General features: G+C 42.8%; 1 protein-coding gene across 5 annotated transcripts in view; it reads right to left on the bottom strand.

Moving 5' to 3' along the window:
* Positions 1-21,275, bottom strand: part of SETBP1 (SET binding protein 1) — a 270,384-nt gene that overhangs the window by 77,265 nt on the left and 171,844 nt on the right. For all 5 annotated transcript variants that reach the window (XM_054186478.1, XM_054186476.1, XM_054186473.1 and 2 more), the window contains one exon: positions 3,100-6,565. In XM_054186478.1, coding sequence (XP_054042453.1) covers positions 3,100-6,565 — 3,466 coding nt within the window. The remainder of the gene's footprint in view (positions 1-3,099; positions 6,566-21,275) is intronic.

Below are 21,275 nucleotides of genomic sequence, written 5' to 3'. Positions count from 1 at the left end.
TGACAGTCCAAGCTGGTGCAGCACAGAAATGAACATGTGCTGTGACCAACCAAGGTGACTGGTGGCACTCCCTGCATGGGACCCTTCGCTCTGGTACCGATTGCTTGTGCCAGGACTCCAACCGCCTCCTCCAGAAAGTTAGAAGGACAACTCTTCACATCTTCTGCTTTCTAGGTTGTAAAATCATACGTAGGCTTTTAGATTATATGGCAGGACTGTTTTCTATCATATGCATGACCACTATATTGCATCAGGGAACACCGATCTTTTCAGAAATAGCTAAGTGCTGTTACAACACAGATAACAATAGTAAAAATGAGAACAATACAATAGCACCTGCACCAGCACACTACACTGAAACAAACTGCAATGCCTGAATGCCAAAGAGCAGTAAATGGGTCTCTCACCACTCTAATCACAGTATCTCTAATGAGCGTGGGTTGTTTTTGCTCCATATTTCATCTCCAGCAACATACAATGAAGTTGCAAATGGCGTTATTGAGCATGCCAAAATGCCCATGCAGTAAAGACAACACTGAAATTGTGATACAAATCTATTTTCAGCTTTCATCTGAATATTCAGGATGTCTCCTCTTATCTCTGTTCTATATTATTTTTGTACTGCAAAAGATGACAAATACAGAATGGCAAGAGCAATCAGGCTATGGAAATTGCCTCCTGGGACAGACCTATATGTTCTCATAAGGCTTTTTTTTTTCTTTTACCTATTATTTTTATGATTAGTCAATCACTGTTTAGCTGCATCAGGGAAATGTAAGGCGAACTAGGAGAAAGAAGGTCAAGGTTATAATGGAAAAATTTAATCCCTCCTCAGTGAGAACTAGTTAATAGTTACGGCTAGACTCAAGCATGGACCTCTGTTGGGAATCCCAGTGAAGGTCAAAGGCAGAGAGAAGAAAAAAAGCTGCACTGAGATCTTAGACAGTCATAAGCAGACAGATGTTCCTCGGCTTTAATGAGCAGTCTTGGCTCCAGGCCTTTCTTGGCAGAGCTCTTTAGTTTTAGTATTTTTCCTTGTAGTGCAAGGTATGGCTCTGGTTAGCTGGCTCTGCTTAGCTGACTGCTGATGATTTTTCCATCTAAATAATAGTTTGACAATGAAGAAAACAGTTCATAATTTGTGACTTGATAGATTAGGTCATGGGGAATGATGTGCAGTTGTAATCATGAAAAGTAAAAATAAATAAAAATAAAATTTTTAGTTTAAATGAAAACCAGTTTTAAGTTTAAACAGTGAATCTGATGGAGCTCCTACTGCAGGCTCCACCACTCCATCTTACATTTTTATCGTCATGGACAATAAACTGAAGGAAAATAACACAAAATGGACTTTTTCTTTACCAATTCTATTTCCAAGTCGGTTTGGTGAGGATCATGCCCCTACTTTGGAAACTCATTTGGGTTCGGAAGTGCTTGACAATTTGCTACACTTGAGTGAAATATATTAAATTGGAAAGTACAGGTTTAGCAAATATCTTCTGTTCAAAATGCAAAAAGTCTAAAAATCCCACTCTAATCAAACTGTGAAATCATTAATTTCCACTAAAAACTTGAGAAATTGACTTGTTAAAAATTTTGAAGACTTTTAACCCTTGTCTGCTAGAACACAACTTCGTTAATGCAACGACCACTGTAGCACTTGGTGGAGAATAACTTTGTTCTTTGTCAGGCAAGTAGCTACTCTGATATAACCAATGACTGAATTCAGTCTGTTTTTCAATATTTCTGGGTGTCTCATTTCTGGGTGTTTCAATTGGTCTGATATAATATGATATCATGAATGGGAATTTTTTCATGGTATAAGTTGTTATTTTAGACTGCTTTTCTTTGCGATAGTCCAGATCCTGGTCTCAGGAAGGAAATGAAATGTCTAGGTGGCTTAAGCATGAGCAGTCTTTGGATCTCAATCAGTTACAAGTCAATAAAAACTTAAAAGCCTTACATTGGCAGGTTATACAAATTCTCTGCTCCCTCTGTGTTCTCAGCTGATTCTCTTTTTATTTTGGAGGCTATGAATTCCATTTCTTTGAAGCTCTTTTTTAGCACATCAGAATCTCATCCACCACTGGTTGCTTCAGTAAAGCTCACCCTTTTCCAGAACCAAGTGTGAAGTCTGCTTTGTGATAAATATCGGATGGTGCAGGAGTTCTGGGCTTGCTCCCAAGCTAAATTCACTTATATTGCAGCAAAACACCTGCCTCTGTGTCATCACAAAAGCAGCTCCCTATTGTAAAGTACAATTCAGTCTCTCAGACAAGGTTCAGATTCCTTTTCCTCCCCACCTCTGCAGGAGAGGAACAGATGTCCTTAGCAGCTGAAAGGACCTTCCTGCCTCCTCATCTACCCAGCTTATATTTCCAAGTCATGAGTCCTAGAACTTTTCAGAGTCAATTGGCTAGGGCTTATTGTTTCCATGACACGCAGTCACTCAATTCTCAGGATAATTACCCTACGCGACACCTGCTGAGTGGAAGTGACAGATTTACACTAGAATCTTACCCAGTGTGTCCGTATATTCATCCCAGCTACCACTGTCATGGGTCCCTCTTGATAAGCAGTACACCACACTAGTCATGGGACAGTGACCCAACTCCACAACTTCCCACGCATGTGGTCCATCCCATCAACAAATGGCTTTTGTGGGCTATGTGGGCCAGAGCAGAGACTCTCTGCTTAGTACTGTGGCTGTACCCCCAAAAGCTAGGCAATGACTACCACCCTGCAACATTATACGCCAATAAGAGGGTTGCCTATCTTGCCAACAGGTATTATAACTGCTGTTGTAGAACACAACCGTGAGATTTTTGGAGGAAATGCAACAAGCTATGAGAGATAGGCAGAGGCAGGACAAATATTTATAAAAATGCTTTGTAACAAATACTTTTAAAGATTTTGGTTTAATGTGTGGCCAACTTTCTTGTTGATCTCCCCAAAGTTTGGATGCAGAATGGGAGTCAATTACAAAAAGCCAGAGAAGTTATTGACTCATAAACTTATTTGCTGTAAATGGCAAGTTCCTCTTTGTTTAGCATTAGAATTTAAATGCAGTAAGGTAAAATAGAATAAAGCAGAGCTTACCTGAAGAGACTGAAGAGTCATAACTACTTCTTTCCTTCCTATTTGTCCTGAAGGGCTGAATGTCCTTTTCCCTGTAAGTTCCAAACCCTTCAAAGCTTCTTCTTTTATTCCCGCTTGCATCGTTGTCCCGCTTCTCACTTGAGGAATTCATTTCACCAAACACGTCCAGGGACTCTGACCTCCCATTACTCTCAGTATTACCAGAGTATCTCTTTGTGCAAGAGTCAATGGGATCATTGCTTGAGTCACTTTTATCTTTACTCTGCGTCCACTGCTGGGCATCAGAAAGCGATAACGTAGACAGCGTATCCACTTCAAAGTTACTCTTTGAGCCTTTGTGCCCGCTTTCACAATGCTGGTGCTTCTGCTTCTCCTTATGCTTGCTTTTCTCATTGAGCAAGGAGAGGTCTTTATCTGAGCCACTTAGCCTTTCATTGATCACATGGCTGGAGAAGCCAGTGGACTTGCTAGCAAAGAGACCACTCAGATCTTCATGTGTCCCCAGTATCCGCTCATCCTTATGCTTGTGCTTATGTTTGTGTTTCCTTTTGTGAAGTCGGCCACTTGAAAGGGTTGTTCCTCCAACCTTTGGAGGAGCCAAAGAGGACTGAATGTCTCCAAGGCCCATTCCCACAGGTGTTTGTAGGTGCACTCCGTGTTTTGCTTTATGCTTGGCAGTGGTGGACATCTTCATATGGGAGCTTGCATGGAATTGGGGTGGGGGCACGGTAGGTCTCATAAATGGGGAAGCCGCTCCGAGCGTGTGAGACAGGTACAAAGGAGCTGGGTACTGACCATAGTAACCAAGATTCATCATAGGCATTGATGTGTAAGGCATTCCATAGGGTGCATAGTAACTCCCACTGGGAATAGGGTAACCGAACCCTTGTAAAAAAGGCACCTTTGTCATGGTGTCATTGGTTTTGGCAGGTCTACCACGCTTCTTCTTAGACTTCATGTCAGAGGTCCTGCGAAGATAGAGCAATGGGTCATACTGGATATATGGCACAGGGTAGTAGTGATCAAAATTAATCCTGAAGATGCTGGGATATGGATTTTCATGATAAAATGTGTAACTTCTATGGGAAATCCTGAACACTTGAAACTTATTGATGAGTTCCTCAAGGTCTGCCAGAAACTGGAGGTCATCTCTGTTCTGCAGGCTTTTCCTTTTCCTCTTGTGCTTTGGCTTTTTAATACTCTCATGAGAGAGAAAATTATCCACAATGAGATGCTTCTGCCTGTGACCATGCCTATTCTTTGTGCTGGTGTCAGATGGGATAGCCTCTGGATTGTCCAGGGTGCAGAAATCAAAAGAGTATCTCCGGCGGGATTCTGAGCTTTTCTCGGCTTGGTCAGAAGTGCTGTTGTTGTCTGTACCTATTCCGCTGTCACTTGGTATGGTTTCCTCACTGTGAGACTCGCTCACGGGTGACAGCGTGACTTCTTTCAGAGAACCTATTTCACAGAGGTGGGAAGGTGAATTAGCCATTAACCTGGGTGGAGACAGCTTCCAAGTTCCACTGTGCATTCCTTTCTGGGTTTTTGTAGGAAGAGCACTGATAGGTTGAAGATTTGGCATAGTTTTTAACTCTGAAAAATTTGTTTCAGTGCTTGCAGGGCTAAGGTTGCCATTAGTCCCCACTAACTGTGTCGAAAGCGAATGAATAGCTGCTGGTGACGATGCCACAAGTGACTGCAGGTTGGAAGGCACTGCTGGGTTTTCTGGCTGGCTGGAAACAGGCCTTGAGTGCTTGATGGCTGTCTTAGGTTCTTCTGGCTGAGGCTGCAGTTCTGCTCTTGGCTTTCTGCCCCGTTTCTTACCAATGTAGATCGTTCCCCTTTTGCTGACATTGATCTGCTTCCCTAATCTGGCATCAATGGTGGTTGGCCCAGCACTAGATGGTGGCTGGACTTTTGCTTTCAGAGCTATACTGCTGGAGCAGGAGGACAAGATCTGATTGAGAATATTCTTCCTCTTGAGGGTCTTCATTTTATTAATGGTCTTGATGGTCTTCTTATCCAAGACGCCAAGCTTCCCAACCTTTTTGTGAAACTTGAGTTCACTGATGGACTTGTCCTCTCCTGGGACCATCTGGGCCAATTTGGCCAGATTCCGTCTCCTCTTCCGTTTCTTTGTTCCTGGAAATTCACGATTGATTGGACTCACTGGGCTGGTGGAGGTTCCCTCATGAATCGTTTCAACAGTGAGCAAAGGCTGCTTCTTTGGTCGTCCTCTTTTTTTCTTGATAGGTGTGATCACAGTAAGACTGTCTGTATTGGTATACAGAGGGCTGGATGGTGTGATGGGATAGGCTGAAGGAGGCTCCACCATCAGCTTCTCAGATGTTGTCATGGAGGTTTCCCGAAGGATAGATTTAGGTTTGCTGCAGGTCCATCGTCGCTTAGCTGCAAGTTTGGGGTGCTGGACCTCAGATAATTTGCCAGCTGTGGGAAGATCGGTAGGCAGGAGAGTGGATGTCACAGCTACAGATTTTCTGAGTCTGGTAGCACTGTTGGGGGAAGCTTTGTCAGTGAGCATACTGCTGTCGATAGTTACTAAGGGGGACTCATTTTCAATCACTTTCCCTGTCTTTGTGGCTCGAAGATCTTTTTTACCACCCTCAGGTTGAGAGCTAGTCCTGTTTGCTGCTTCACTGCTCATAGCAAGTACAGAAGGCAGATTTTTCTCCTGGATAGTTTTCTCCATGGAAGATTTTGTGGATTGCCTCTTTTTCCTTTTGTGACCAGATGTATCGGTTGTCGGAGACTTTATTGGGATAGTAATTCTCACGTGACTGGTGTCACTTTCACAACTGCCAGCAGAAGTGGGATTCTGCTTTGAGGGTGACGTATCCAACACACTGTCTATTGAGTAAGACTCCTTTTTCCCTTCCATGCTATCATGGGATTTGCTCTCAAATGCTTTCTGAGCACTCTTCACCCATTCAATGTCTGCAGTCTGCATGGTTTGACTTATCAAGTCCTTTTTGCTGGACTTCTTCTTTGTACTCCCAGCAGGCTGATCGGAGGCCTCCAGCTGCACACCTCCTTCTTGATCACCGAGAGGCAAAAGTCCATTGCACTCAGAGGCGCTGCTTGGCTGTGTGGCTGCACTGATGTTGTTGGGTGATGGGACTGCACTGCAAATGGCAAGCTCTTTACTACTGGCCGACAGCTGTCCCCATGTGCTGCTGGAGCAGGACTTCTTTGCTTGGGATTTGCTGAAGGAAACTCCTGGCTCCGGAGTGGGGACCTTGGTGGCACTAACTGCTTCTCGACTGGGTTCTGTGTTGATGAAGCAACTTTGAGAAGTGGATCCAGTATCGGAGCTCGCTGACCAGTCAAGATGGTGCTGGTTGCTACTTTTCTGCTGGTGCTTTGATTTTAAGGTGTCACCGGTGAAGTCTTGTTGGAGGCCCGGATCATAGTGCAGAGCAGAATGTTTTTGTGGCCTGTCATAAACCTGGAAGGTAGAAGAAAATAAAAACAAAAAAAAATAATCAGTTTATCGGTCCATTCATAACCCCTGGTTGCAGCTCTTTATCCATACAGTGAATGACAACTCTTCTTAACCAATGTCCTTGTAAGGGTTAGAAGCCTTTATAAAGTCTTCTTATCCTCGAGCCAAATTTGCATTTAGATTCATGTGCTGTAAACAAGTTTTGTTTTCTTTTCCCTCTCTAAAAACAATGGAAATATTTCTATAAATGCTAAATTGCTAAGGAAATATATTCTATTGATTTTTAATTTAAAACACAAGTGAAATATTCCCTTTCAATGGATGAATGGTGCAACTCAACCTCCTGGTGAGAATCCCTTTTTCCTAAAAAATAATCCCTCACAGTACTTGATGCTCAACAACAGTGATTACGCTCATTGTTGTAACCAAGAAAAATACAAAATTATTTCAGAAGTCGTAAAAAACAAGAGGAAAACCCATGGGCCCACTTCCCTATGAAGCCAGAGTCTGCAAAGATTTACTTGCCTAAATTTCCACATACAAGTCATCCCCACAAACTTAGAGCTTAAAATAATATGCATAGCGTGAAGTATATGAGGCACACTTGGCAGGTTCAAGATTTGCATTACTCCCTTTCCATTTTAATAATCTGCTATTTGCAATGCTGGTAAGAGATATTTTCAATATGATTTCTAATCCGACAGCAGCTCTTCAAGATGCAGAGGTGAGAGTAAGGGCAACATTATGCTGAAGAATGATACAGAGCACAAGAAAGTCTACTATTTTTTTTCTTGGCAGGCCTCCTTCAGCTTATGTTGTTCCAGTTGTAACCTTGTGAAACATGTCTTACAGCAAAAAAAAAAAAAAAAAAAGAAAAAAAAAGATTTATTTTCATTAACTGACCTCTTCTACTTATTTGTTTTCTCCTGTTACATTTAGGAGACTTTTTTGTAAAGCTCTGGATCAAACTGCAACTGGTTTTGTACACCTAGTACTGCAAACAACTGTTCTTAGCAAACTGTAATGACACCGTTCTGAATGCCAAATAAACGATGAGAGACTTAAAATAAATGTGTAACCAAGGAAAGAACAATAGAAAACAACTGCAAAGTGTCTCGTGTTTCTGCAAACACCCTGTTACAATTAAGTTTCTATCAGCAGCATTATGTTAGATCCCTGTTCAGGGTGTTTGTAACAGAGGTTTTGAGGCAAGGAGGCTGTCAGCGTAAGAGAGTTTTGAGCTGGGAAACAAGGTGTCCCCAGTTCTGAGCAACTTCAGAGGGATTTGAAAGGTGCTAAACACGCCCAAGCCCATGGTGCATTATTTAGTTACCAGTAAACATACATGTTATCGGCAAATTGATGTTGAGATACCCTTCATGTGCATATGAAAATAGGCACGTGGCTTTTTTGGAACAGGCAATAACAATGAAGCTGTTCTGGTCCATCATCTGAGGAGTAATAAGGGACTCCTAAATCCCCTGGGTAGTTCAGCTGCCATGCACATGGACCAGCCATGCTCAGGGAAAGCAGAGATTTCCAGGAATTGTGGAGTGAGAAAATGAAAGCATGCAGCTGCGGTGGAGCTGCAGATGTCGCGGGCGAGCGACATCAGGTTTCTTCAGCCTGAGAAAAGAGCCGAAAGCATAAACAGCCCTCAGTGATTGAATCAGATCCTCTTCCTCCTCTTCTTCCTCCTCCTCCTCCCAGCGGCCTCCCACGCACCAGCCACACAGCGCACAGCGGCCATGTCCCACACCGCCAGTGCCCTCCTTCGGAAAATGGAGCCCACCCGCATCCACATCTCTGGGATGAGGCCAGGGAGGGGTCAAAAGGAAATCAGTGGTACTGGCATTGAAGTCTGATAGTTTGATTTTTTTTTTTAAGTGACGACAAAGCTCCTGAGCTTCATTTTACCTCAGCCATTTTGGGGCTCCTCCTGCCCCCCAGGCCAACAGGCCGGGTGTGCTGTCACCTGGGCATGAGGAGGTGTGCAGGAGGTGGCTGTCCCCCGGTGAGGTCCCAGTAGGCTGGAAGTGGCTGCCCTCCACTCCCATGAAACATCATCTTCCTGTGGTACCATGATTTTTGACTTGGAAAAGCCCTGGAAACGATGGGCTGAGGCCTCTCTTGGCCCCCAGGACCTGCACCGAGGCAGGGCCAGGCCGCTTCTGCACAGATCCTGGCCTTATGGCTCAATCAAAGCAATTCCTGACATCCCCTTTATTTCCAAAATGCTGAGTTGTGAAACTAAATGACCTGAAAAATTTCATTTGGAAGAAAAAAAAGAAATAAAAAATAAAAGAAACAGGGTTACAGCAGTGAGTGAAAACATCACACACTGGCAACACCCTGGTATCTCCAAGTCCACTGCACACAGAGAGATCTCAAGTTTAAAAGGAGCAATAATCTATATTTTAAGGCGGTTAATAAGGGCTCAGAACTGAGAGGCCAGTTATATATCAGCAATGAATGCTGATATACTGCTCGGCTCCTCCAGCTTCATTTCCTCGGCCCGCACATTATAAAATGATGATGCAACTTCCAACATATCCCTAATGATAGCCTTGTCATTACTCCAGCACCGCAGGCCACCACAACATCTATCTTACAATTCATGAGAAAGATATGCCTGTGTCATCAAAGGTGCCAACTCCAGAGATATTTAATCACATGGGTAAGCACTCCGATTTCCATAGGCCTTCAAAAAATGACCAGTCTGCAGGATCAGGAGACTCTGTTTCCTAAGTGGGATGTCAAAACTATATATCTGCTCAAGCACATAACAGTCCACTGTGTTTCCTCATGCAGATTCTTCCAGCATAACACTTACTATTTGCTTTCCCTTGCCAGACACATCCATATCACCCAAAAATAATTCTTCTGTGGCACGGTGACCAGAGATCATTTGGCTGCATCAGGTTGTGTTTCACTGGCTGCAATGGATACGTAGGGACTGTTTACTTAAAGTACTAGTAAACCAGTTGAAAGTAATGCAGCCAAGTCTATTTTATTCTCCGTGTATCCATCTGTGTTGCTGCCTAATGTTTAGGCTTCAATTTTCCTTGCTGGCTGAGAACCACCCTAAGGAGTCAACAAGCCCCAGGTCAGTTAACCTAACCCTCTGATGAGCTAGCAGAGAACGCCAGAGCTGTCAGTAGAGTGAGGGCAAACAGAGCCTTAAGAAACCTAAATCTTGATGCCTTTCACAGAAATTCATGACTTTATTCATCAGTAAGTGTGCAATATAAGAACATAAGGACATGGACCCATTGGAGCGGGTCCAGAGGAAGGCCAAGAAGATGATCTGAGGGCTGGAGTACCTCTCCTGTGAAGACAGGCTGAGAGAGTTGGCATTGCTCAGCCTGGAGAAGAGAAGGCTCTGCGGAGTCTTTCAGTACTTAAAGGGGGCCTACAGGAAAGATGGGGAGGGACTATTTATCAGGGAGTGTAGCAATAGGACGATAGGGTAATGGTTTTAAACTGAAAGAGGGTAGATTTAGATTAGATATTTGAAAGAAATTCTTTCCTGTGGGGGTGGTGAGATACTGGAACAGGTTGCCCAGAGAAGCTGTGGCTGCCCCATCCCTGGAGGTGTTCAAGGCCAGGTTGGACGGGGCTTTGAGCAACCTGGTCTGGTGGGAGATGTCCCTGCCCAGGGCAAGGGGGTAAGAAGTAGATCATCTTTAAGGTCCCTTCCAACTCTAACCATTCTATGAATATACTGCAGCTCCCAGCTCCATAGGTCTTGGTAAGGGGCTGTTGAATAGAGTTCCTATCACAGCAGGGATGGAACCAGCATCAAGAATCGTGGGCTTTTTCATGAAAACAGAAAGATTTATCCTTATTTACTTTTTGGTTTATGAGACCCTAAAAATACTTAAAACTTCAGCGCCTGCCTCTATTTGTAGTTTGCCCTTTCATTAAATGGGATTTTCTTCAGCAGCTAGCTATTCTGCACCAGGAGTCTGTCCCTTCTTCTTTTGTGAAAGAAGAAGCATTCCTTAACCCATACAAGTTTGTCACGTCACCAGACTTTGTCAGTATTTCTTTTGATATTCAGTTTAATGGATGTGTTTAGCAGCTAATAAAGCCATCTTTCCTTTAAAGAAAATAAAATACACATAAAGCGGCTAATAGTTTTCATGACTGCAAAGAAGTTTGAGCAATGAGATCCACACTTACTAAACTATAGATTAAAAAAATTAAAGTTTGAATTCTGTTATTATGAGTGTATGATTTTAATGCCAAACTCATGAGTTTCAGTCCCCAGCTTTGGCAATGGTGGGTAGCCCTATGAGTAGGATACATCCCATATACTGGCAACTGAAGAGCACTGTCCAGAAACAGAGGAGGTGGGACTGTATGTTTACACCTGCCTTGCCAGGTCTGTGCAACCCCGCACCTGCAGATGTGATTACTCCTCTTTACAGTTTTATTCTGGCATGCAGCCCTTGTAACTGAGAGGATGAGACTGTATCAGTCCCATGATAAGCAGCACCCTACTCTGCAAGCATTACACAGCAGCAGAATCCATCCCTTGAGGATTCTTTTAATTTAATTACTGGATGTCTCACACTCTCACACTACCTCCCCAGTCCCTACCCTGAACTTCTCTATAAATCCACATGCTGCATCTGGTCCCAAAGCAAAAAGTGGGAGGAGATACCAGGAACCAAATAAAGAGCTAAGAGAAGAAAAAAAAAATCCAAATAAAAATGAATATAACTGAAAATAACAATAAGGATAAAATACACAATTAGGGAAACCCATCACCTGAAAAAAAAATCTGATTGCTAAGAGGAGATAGTACCCCCCTTCTCCAAATGCACCTTTTTGTAGAGGTAACAGACAGATTGTCAAGAATCTGGCTTGCAAATCAAAGTTAATACTACAACGCCCCCTCTTTAAATCATTTGCAGATCCATCTGTGTAATGGCTCCTCAAGTGTAATTCCCTATTAAGAGGCTTTATCTGGAGAGATAAGCAGCTGGTTCCCATGTCACTAATTGCTGTCTGCTGTGATTTTAAAACATCTGCACCATTGTGCTCTTCATTTTCATATTCTAATCACCCTGAAACTTGAAAAAGGTACATCATTGATTGTTTCTGTGGGTTAATTAGTACACAGTCTCCTTGTAGAGACAATTTAAAGGCAGTCAGAACCTCAATCAGCAAGTTTGTTTTAAAAATTAATAACATCGGGAGCGTCTGTGGGGATTGGCATCCACAGTGACACATCAGAGTATGCTCTGGGGACATACCATCCTTTGTTATCTTCTTCATAAGCTGGAAATAAAATTAAAAAAAAAAAAAAGAAAAGAAAGAAAAGAAAAAGAGGAAAGGCTTTCCTAAACGAATAATGTCACTTAGAATCAGCGTCTTGGGAAGTGCTTCCTTTTATCTCAAGGCCACCCCTGCCTCTCCAGCAAGAAGAAATCTCAGCAAAACACCATGTAATACCTCTGTGTGGTCTAGGAACTTGTAAGCCATTTTTGATAGCAATTTTGGCAAGGCGGGAACTGGCATATCATTGGAAACCCATGTGATGAAGCTGTGACTACTTAGAAGTACGTGGGGATTTGCTGTGCTTGCCACCTGTGTTGGCCAGATGCTGGGTCACCAGGCATTGTCTCCAGGCCATGCAGAGAAGGATATTATCTCAGGCACAGCACTCCGCGATGGCAGCGATGTTGCATGCAAAGTGGACCTTCCTTGTAGCCAGCTCAGAGCAAAGGCAGGCCTGAATTCATATCTGGTTTAACTTAAGCTTATGCTTGAAAGTACTCCAAACTGCTGAAAACAGACCTTTGGTGCCTAGCAAAAGGTCAGCCTAAGATTTTTGAGACCGAATGAGTAAATTTGGCGACTCTTAAGTGGAAAAGGCAATGGGCACCTGCCTTCTGAAAAATCAGACTGTTTTGGTCCTTCACAAGGAGTTTCTAAAACTGGAGAAGATCCAGGTGATTTGTTCCCCTTGAAAAAAACTTTCTCTTCAGTTTCTGCTTCCTAGGCATCCATGAAAACACGCTACTGAAGAAGAACACCTTTCAAGAGGAAGAATAAAATGAGATTTCTAGCTTTGACGCATGAATAAATAATCCTGGCTCAGCTCATACTTTTGCTCAAAATTGAGCATTTCTTCTTGTGTCCCTATGGGACAGCTGCAAACTGCTCACTGGAAGGCTCTAATCAGAACTACAGGTTGGAAATACTTCATGTATTTGGTAAGTGCACCGAGCCTTCCTGGGGTAGCAATGCTCTGTAAATAAAAGATGTCAGGTGGAGGAGATGACAGGTTAAAGGAAATGTAACTGGCCTGATGGCTTACAAGTTTAGCAGTCATTGACATGAGATGTCATCAATTTATAGGAGGGGTCTGTGGTAAAGTCACGTCAGTTCATAATAGCAAGTGTCTGAAATGGTTTCCGGAAGTCCTTTAGATCCTTGGTGACTCTAACCAGGGAGGAAGGATCATAAACCTGTATATGACACTTGCTGGAAGGGCAAGAAGCAGTAGTGTCTTCTGAGGAACCCCACTGAATCTCATTCAAAACTGAGGTAAGGGCTTTAATTCCAATTAAAATACTAATGGCAAACATATCAGCAGGCACTAACACAGAATTCATCTTTATCATCCCAAAGAAGGGGGATTTTCCAGAGCAGTTTATCAAATTTATTCTTCTCAGAGTTTACTCCTTCCCCAGCTCCCTGAGTCCTCAGTAGTAAAAAGCCCAAACACCACCACACTCACAGGATCATTTGATAGAGAAAGCGAGGCAGGAATTAACATGAAGCTGCAGGGGGACTTACTTGAGAGCAAGACACAGCATGGGGTGGGAGCGGGTTAATTAAAAGCAAAGCATCACCTGTTTGTGTCCATTCACTGAACACAAACATCACAGATTGTGGTGCAAGTCTCACGCAAATCAGTAGGATCTTCACTGAAGCTGATGGAGGTCCTTCCAGATTTGCACTCCCATTACTATGTAGTTCTGTCTTCCCTGAGATATATACAGAGAAACTGAAGTTCAGGCTCTTGCATTATAATTGTTTTGAGAATACCTATCTAAAGCACTTCCCTTAAGGAAATGATAAAGCAATGCACAGAGATTACTGAAGGGTCCAAAGATGCTCATGTGGCTGCAAATCAAAATTTTTCATGCATTCCTGGTAAAGCGTCATGATTTACTAAATAATTCAGGAATTCTGAAGTTACTCCAAATTAATTTTGCTACCAGCTTTAAACTGGATTATTTGCACACTATTTCAATCTTCTGCTGGATTTCAGACATTTCCACTTTCCACATACAGGGACTGAGGATTTTATTTGGGCAAATTGCAACAACATGGTGAATTTATAAAGGTAGGATTTGGTGCTGGCAGCTGATCTGCTCCTTACTAGTGGGATAGACCCATATCTACACATATTTTCTTTATCAAATGTTTAAACAACCCTGCTCTTTTCAGGGCTTTGTATTAAGCGCCGAGTCTGGGAAAACTCTAAACAATGGGATTTTTCTGTCATCTCCAACAAAGAGCCCATCACCACCGACATAACAATGTAGTTTAAATATCGTGTTTAAGCATAACACAGTTTGCAGCCTTAGTTTAGGCAGCTGGGAGAGAACAATTGGGCACCAGATAAGGTGGACTACAATGAGACTCATACAATTTTTCCCATTCATCTGGTGAGATAACCCTAGTTCAGTCCTCATTTGGCCTCAAGCCAGTGCAAAGATTTTTAAGCGAACGTTTCAGACATTACATCCGTGAAGCCAGGGCTCACAGAGAGAGACGCCTTTGCTAAGTTGCATGCTTTCGTTTGTCCGAAAGCCTTGCTAATGAACTTATCAGCAACGGTGATATTAAGGCTTCATTACTTATACATAAAATGTAATTCCGTCCTTTCAGAAGTGGTATAGTCCCATGGAGCTTGATCTGCTTTTCCCAGTGTGTAACTATGACATTGCACGTCCGGCTTTCTATCTCACCCTGGTCTTCCACTTTGCTCTGTAATTTTAAGTTGTCAAGGGCAATGTATTTCGGTATAGTGACTTGGCCAAAATCAAACAGCAGAATGATTCCAAGATGGACTAGGACCCGCTGAAATGCGAGCAGTAAGGGGTATTCATCTTTCAAATGTTTGCGGTGTTGTCTAGGATGTTAATGCTTCGACACGTCTCAGATTACTAAATTGGAAATAAGGATGTGAGCAGCTGTGTGCCGCGTTTCTGCCATAATTTTTAAAAGCCTGCAGTGCTTAATTTGCATTGAAAGATTTCTTTTATCCTTCATTTAGTATAGGAATTGCAGTTTTACCCTGAATACTTTTTTTTTTTCCAAGGGGTGGGGGAAATATAAATGGCTTTTCCATTGAGGCCAGTGATTCTTTCCACTAGAGTTAAATAATTTGATTATAAATTGAGTCCTTAAATGTCAAGGAGATGCTGAATTCACCTGAAAACAGGCATTTAGAGAAGCTCATAAAAGCTGTGAGCTCCAGTCAGTTAGCTCATCATTCTTTTAGCATGCACTTCATTTAGCAGTTACTGACCGCCAGATTAATTCTTCCAAAGCATCCTGATTGCAGCTAAGGTCTAGCATGAAATATTGCATGTGCAACAGCATTAACAAAAAGTCCAGAATTCTGCCAGAACATCTCTCTGGCACAACAGCTGGGTTAAAGCTCATGAAAATTTGCGGCAGAGGTCAAATACACAGTGCCTTCCCACCTCCCTGCATTAAGATCTGAGTCCAGTACCATGAGTTCAGGGAGAGCATTGCCTGTGCCTTCAGGAAATTCACCCTGAAAAGTTGAACTTCAGTGACGTGCACCAAAATGTGGGAGGCTTGTTCCCTATGGAAATTCTGCCTAAAGTGGTCATACGTGACAAATTTCTGGCTGGACTGGTTACATACTGAAAAGTCACTGCACCCTGTGCAAAGCTAGGAAACGGTGTGGGGTGTACCATCCAGAGACGGGACGTGTTCTGGACTCTCTCAGACAGCTGGTCTCAGATCAGACTTCCAAGTGGGATTCCCCTTTGCTTTCATCAGTAAAAATAATTATTTTCTGATGGACGGGAATAGGAGTACTGCCATCTTTCCTTGCACTGCATGCAGTCCTTCTACCTGTCCAAGAAGGCATGCAGTGAAACCTGCCCCATTTGCAAAAGGCTACGGGAGAGGTGGAGTTTCAGGAGCTTTATCTTCCCAGTTTGCATATAACCTGTGCCTACTTTTCACCACTGTTGGCACATAAAAAGTGATCCTTCTCCCCTTTTTCCTAGAACCATGAGCAACCCCATGAAGTGGTAACTGGGGAAATTCACTGCCCATGTTGAAGATGTCAAAAGCATGGCGGATGTCTCTGTTTCTGGACTAGAGGTGATGCTCCTATGACATGGTTGTTGAGGACTTCAGCCCTTTATCAGGTGATTTTAGTTTACACCCCTAAGGAGGGCAGGTTTGAAAAAAGACACACAGCAGTGCACTGGGACACCTGAGGCATGGACATGTGCTATGACGGTGCTCATGCCCACTTGCAAATCCTGTTTCAAGACCGTAACACTGTGATTTTGGGCAGCAGCAACATCACAAGGTGCCCTGGCTAAACCCGAGTGCTCTCCTGTAAGACCAATTTTACCAACCCCTGGATTCGGCTCCCTGCAGATGCCTCTTCCACCCAGACTCTTTTGCAGGCTCCCCAGCACACCCATAGCAAAGGCTTTCCTACTGGGGAAAATTCAACCAGGCTTAGCAATAATGTTTTGGAGCAACAGCAACAAAAAAACCCAAAACCTGACACAAAATATTTGTGTGGCAATCCTAGGTGAGGTGACACCACATTTTTGGAGCATCGCTCTGCTGTTTTCTGAACAACACGTATCTCTGCTTTGATGTTCATCCCTCATCACTCCTTCCTCCCCTCCCTCCCCAGCTATGGCAAAATCACCTTTACTAATAAACCTCCAGCTCGAATAGCAGGTTTTATTTAATGTGCTATAAAAACAGTCATTTCTCAGATCATAAAAGGGGCTCAACTGAACTGCATCATTTTGCTGAAGTGAGTTTTCTGGTGGAGCGATTCTCTCTTCTAAATGCCACAGTCCCCCACTACCAGTATTTATGTACCAAAATAAAATGCAATTTTCTGTATTTTATTAAGTGTGAATCTCCAGCAGAAATCCATTTGGGAGCTGAACCCAAGCTTTAATTGTTCCTTGACTTTCAAGACTTTCTCAGTCGTTTTCACAAGAGCAGCACCAGGCTAACTACAGTTTTATTAAGGTGCAGCAGCATTACTTAAATGCCCTGACCAAGTTTAGGTTTGGCATCTACACACATACATCAACAGCAGCACAGACCAGAAAAAAAGAAGGTAGGGAACAGTAGTCCAGAAAAGAGGCTTGCACGACACCCCAAGCACAGCTTTGTGCTCAAATGACCTCCCAAGGTTCTCTAGCTTCTCATCTAAGAAATCAGGGGTAAAATTCAGCTTCTTAAGTCCCCAGTCTTTCACCCATGAGGTTGAATAGGCAGGTGGAAAGCCTTTTAATATAAATTCAGGCCTGGGATTAGAGTCCGGAACAGCAAATCTTGTAGCACTCCTGGGTCAGGATTTAGCTTATCCTATGCTGACGATCTGGTCTAGAGAAACCATTAAATTCTTCAACCTGTGCAGAAATTCAGTGATTTCTATGCACATGCTCCCCTTAGGAGTGGAGCCACAGAGACCAGACAGCCATCGTGCAGTACCACCAGCACTTCAGAGCATTGCCCTTTTAATTGCCTTTGTTCTAGTAACTCACCTAAGTACATTTCTTTGCTCTACAGATGTTGACGAAGCAAAACCTTTCCCGGCCCTGTTATTGCTTCCTCTTAAGTGCTGACTGTGTGCTTGAGTTGAGTAACTCTATAAAAATACTGACACTGAAGATACAGTTGCCTATCCAAGCAGCTTGGCACCGAGGGTAAATCAGAAGCAGGCAGTACGTGTTTCAGACATCAAAATGCAATTTTCCATCGCTAAGGGAGCAAAGTTATGCCTTTTTCTTTTCAAAATGTAACTTATTCTGAAGGATTGGCATTGGAAGACTTGGCAGAAGATAAGTGGTTCCAAGAGCTACTTGAGGGGAGAGAGGGAGATCTCCTAAAGCACAGGTGAACCTGGTGTTATAAGCACCTGACATACACATCAAAGGGACTAAGAATATATGGGGACAAGAGTGCCACAGAAGCTCCTTCAGTTTCACAGACAGGCACAGGGTTTGCCGCTGAAGCTTGAAAAATGGAGATGAGAAACACAGACACAAAAAAACCATTTTTAATAGGGATTTTAAATAATCATGAGAACAGCTTATCATAGGAATGGATTCTCTATTACCGGAAGTTTCCTTTAAATCAAGGCTGGGTGTTTTTCTAACCGATGTGCATTAATGCACGACAGTTATTGCACTTGTAACAGGAATACATTTAGGCAAATCTCCTGGTATGAGTCATGCAGGAGGTTTGACTAAGTGATCAGAATGGCTCTTTCTAACCTTAAAAATCCTTGACTATATATCCTCTCTATATCCTCCAGTGTTTTGTCCAACCTGGTGTTAAGCAATTCCAGCAATGTGTCTTCAACCCCTTCCTCTGGGAGGCTATATCCCAGCACAATAAATCTCACTGTTTGGAATCTTTTTTCTCTTTCCCTGGAATCATTTCTGTCCCTAGACACACCTCAGTTCTGGGTTCATCCCAACCCGGGTTCATCCCAACCATGAGGATGATTTCTCCTCATCCTTGGCACGAAAAAGAATATTTCACATTTTTTAACAATTCATTTCACTTGCCATATTCCCTGCTGCTGTAACGCAGCGTGCCCCACTGGTACAACAGAGATGATTTACTAGGAAGAGCCCTTCTATCTCATTGAGCACGGTGAGATGTGGTTCCCACCAGAACAAGGATGGGCAGCATTGTACCACACATGGTTCTGCAAGCACGAGTGAAGTCAAATGCCATTGGCTCAACGCACTCAGGCTACCAATGCGCCACAGGAGAAACCACTGTGATTCTTTTTGCCATTCCTCTGTCCTGGCTAAGCATGGACTGTTGAGAGGCAAATGTATGTGAAATATTCCTTCAGACTGACTCTGTCTTCACCAAATAACCAAGATTTGACCCTGAACTTTAAGATGAGGCACCAAGCCTGATACCCAATCTGAATCTAAGTCACACAGACATCTGTAACAGAGCATGAAATCAAAAAAATCCTACATCTGAAGACGTGAGGAATCCTGGAGTCAATTTTAGGCAGTGGCTGCTTTTTTTCTTTCTAATTTTTTTTTTCCATTTTAAATATAGAAGATCATATTGATTTGGTCTTCTCTGGTTTAAATTTCTCTGATGTTTTGTATGCTGCATCACAGTCTCAAAACAAAAACCCAGATGCAAAACCCTGAATTGTTGGAGGTCTCTGCCTGAGTCCAAATGTCACACTCAGTGTTCAGAAGGATTTTGGGGCTTTCTTGGGGGCGAGAGGAAGAAAAAAGAGCAAAACCTAAATCTCAAACCACTGTACAAAAAGATTACATGTGTTGAAGTCACTGGTGCAAAAATTATTCAATGACTGCCTTAAACATAATTCAAATAAGAAAAAAAATTGCACTCTAGGTAAAGTATTTATTTATTACTTAGAGTTATTATTTCTTTTCCTGTTTTTCCCCCCTTTGTTCTGTTTTCCACTAGACAATGCAGATACTTCTGCATAGTCCCTGTTAAGGATTCCTCTCAAGGATACATGCTTATCTATTTTCTGCAACCAGGCAGAAAAACCTTCTGAAATCAGTGCAGATTCATCACCCACCCTGCACACGACCTTATCAGCAGTTGCGATGGGTGGCCCCCATGGAATACTATGGAAAGGGCAAAGCTGGAAAATGTGCACTTTAAAGTGTCAGAGACTTTAGTTCAGTGTGCAGCACTTGTAATTTCTGCTGCTACAGACTGCTCAGCTTGTTATGGATATCTGAGAACTTGGGGTTTCCCTGACTAGAGGCTGTGAGATTTATTACACTAAATTTTTTTTTTTTGCCTTTTTTTTTTTTTTCACCCTGAAGTGGGTAAGGAATAATTGAGAGTACCAGATACCTGCATGTATAATATCTCCAGAGATGGAGAGAGGAGAGAAACAAAGATTCCTGGCATTCATTTCCCCACATGTAACATATTTTGCATTTACTGTTATTTACTTATTTAATATTTAAAGCAAAGCCAGTGCTGTGCACAACGGCTAGGGTTTGGTAGAAGAAGTATGATAAAAAAAATTGACCCTCGTTCTTCCTGCCCCATCCAAGGACACACTTAGGCTTTTCAGACTGACAAGGACTCAGATGGATGAACTGCCACAGTACGTATGAAAAATTAAGTTTTTAGTCTCATCAACATACATGTTCCAATCTGGCGACATCTCCTTGTAAATATATCCAGAACAGGCAAATGTTTCTATCTATCATGCCCTTATCCATCAGGAACTGTGGATATAAATTTTGTAAAAATACTACTTCAGTGAGTAAAAACTGAGTTTACGTGTTTATGTATGGCAGGGGGGTATAAACAAATGAATAAACAAGTAACAAGTTTATTATATATGTTTTCTATCAAACTCTTCAGAATTACATCCACCATATCATTCACACAAAGCAAAGAGACCTTGTTGGTATCTGAAGTTTATCTTCAATAAACCTCAAAGCACTTGATGAAAGAAGTGGAAGTCACTATTCTGCACACTACACATGGAAATACAAAGGCTCAGTGATTTGCCCAATGTCTTTCCACTTTCTTCTGCCAGTGCCAGTAGAAGAATTTAGGTTTCCTCACCCTCGCTTTTGCCAGCGCCTATGAAGGTTCCCAAAAGCAGGATCCCAAGCTCGTGTTCCCAAGGCATTTTACAATCGAGATGAACACCACTTCAAATAAATGAACGTCTAGCTGAAGCACAAACAGACTGAATCTTTGCTGTGTGTGAATCTGTGTGTGTCAGCGTGGGTGTGAAAATAAAAGGGCTCTGAACTGACTGAAATGATGACTTGCCATCAAAAGTGACCACGGGTATCAGAGACGCAACTGGAATCCCCATTTGCCAAAGCGGATGAAATGGGGGGCCGTGTTTCAAAGCAGCACAAACCCTTTCACAGCCAGCCAGGTGGGATCCAGCAAAGTCTCAGGTATACAGCGTTATGATTTCTATGCTGCAAACCTGTGACTGGGCATTTTTTAAGTCCTTTACTTTGTGGTCATATGAACACGGATTATCCATGCATCCACGGTTGCAACACACCTGTAATGTCACCTGCTCTCTGTGTGCATGTGTCTGTGTGAGAGTGTGTTGGTGGGCATTTACTTTTAGAGAAGGCTTTTTTTTTTTTTTTTGGCACAGAAAGAAAGCCCAGACTGTGGGGAAGATCCCCAATCATCCACCCTTGAGGTAATTACACCAGGAAAAGCTATCAGGTCTATCCACTTCTCATCAAGCAAAGGACTTGGTCGCAGGCAAGAAGTGACCTCGTGTTTCTGCTGCTCAAACTCCCAGCAACCCACAGCAACTTAAATTAGAACATGTGCAATATAATTAGATTTCCTTCCCTTGCAGACTTGTGCTTCTCCTGTCTGAAAAGGAGGGGACACTTCAGACAGGCTACAGCTCAGCGGGGCTGTCTGC

The sequence above is a fragment of the Rissa tridactyla genome, chromosome Z, assembly GCF_028500815.1.
Source record: "Rissa tridactyla isolate bRisTri1 chromosome Z, bRisTri1.patW.cur.20221130, whole genome shotgun sequence".
Taxonomy (NCBI): domain Eukaryota; kingdom Metazoa; phylum Chordata; class Aves; order Charadriiformes; family Laridae; genus Rissa; species Rissa tridactyla.
This window is presented reverse-complemented; position numbering and strand designations above follow the sequence as displayed.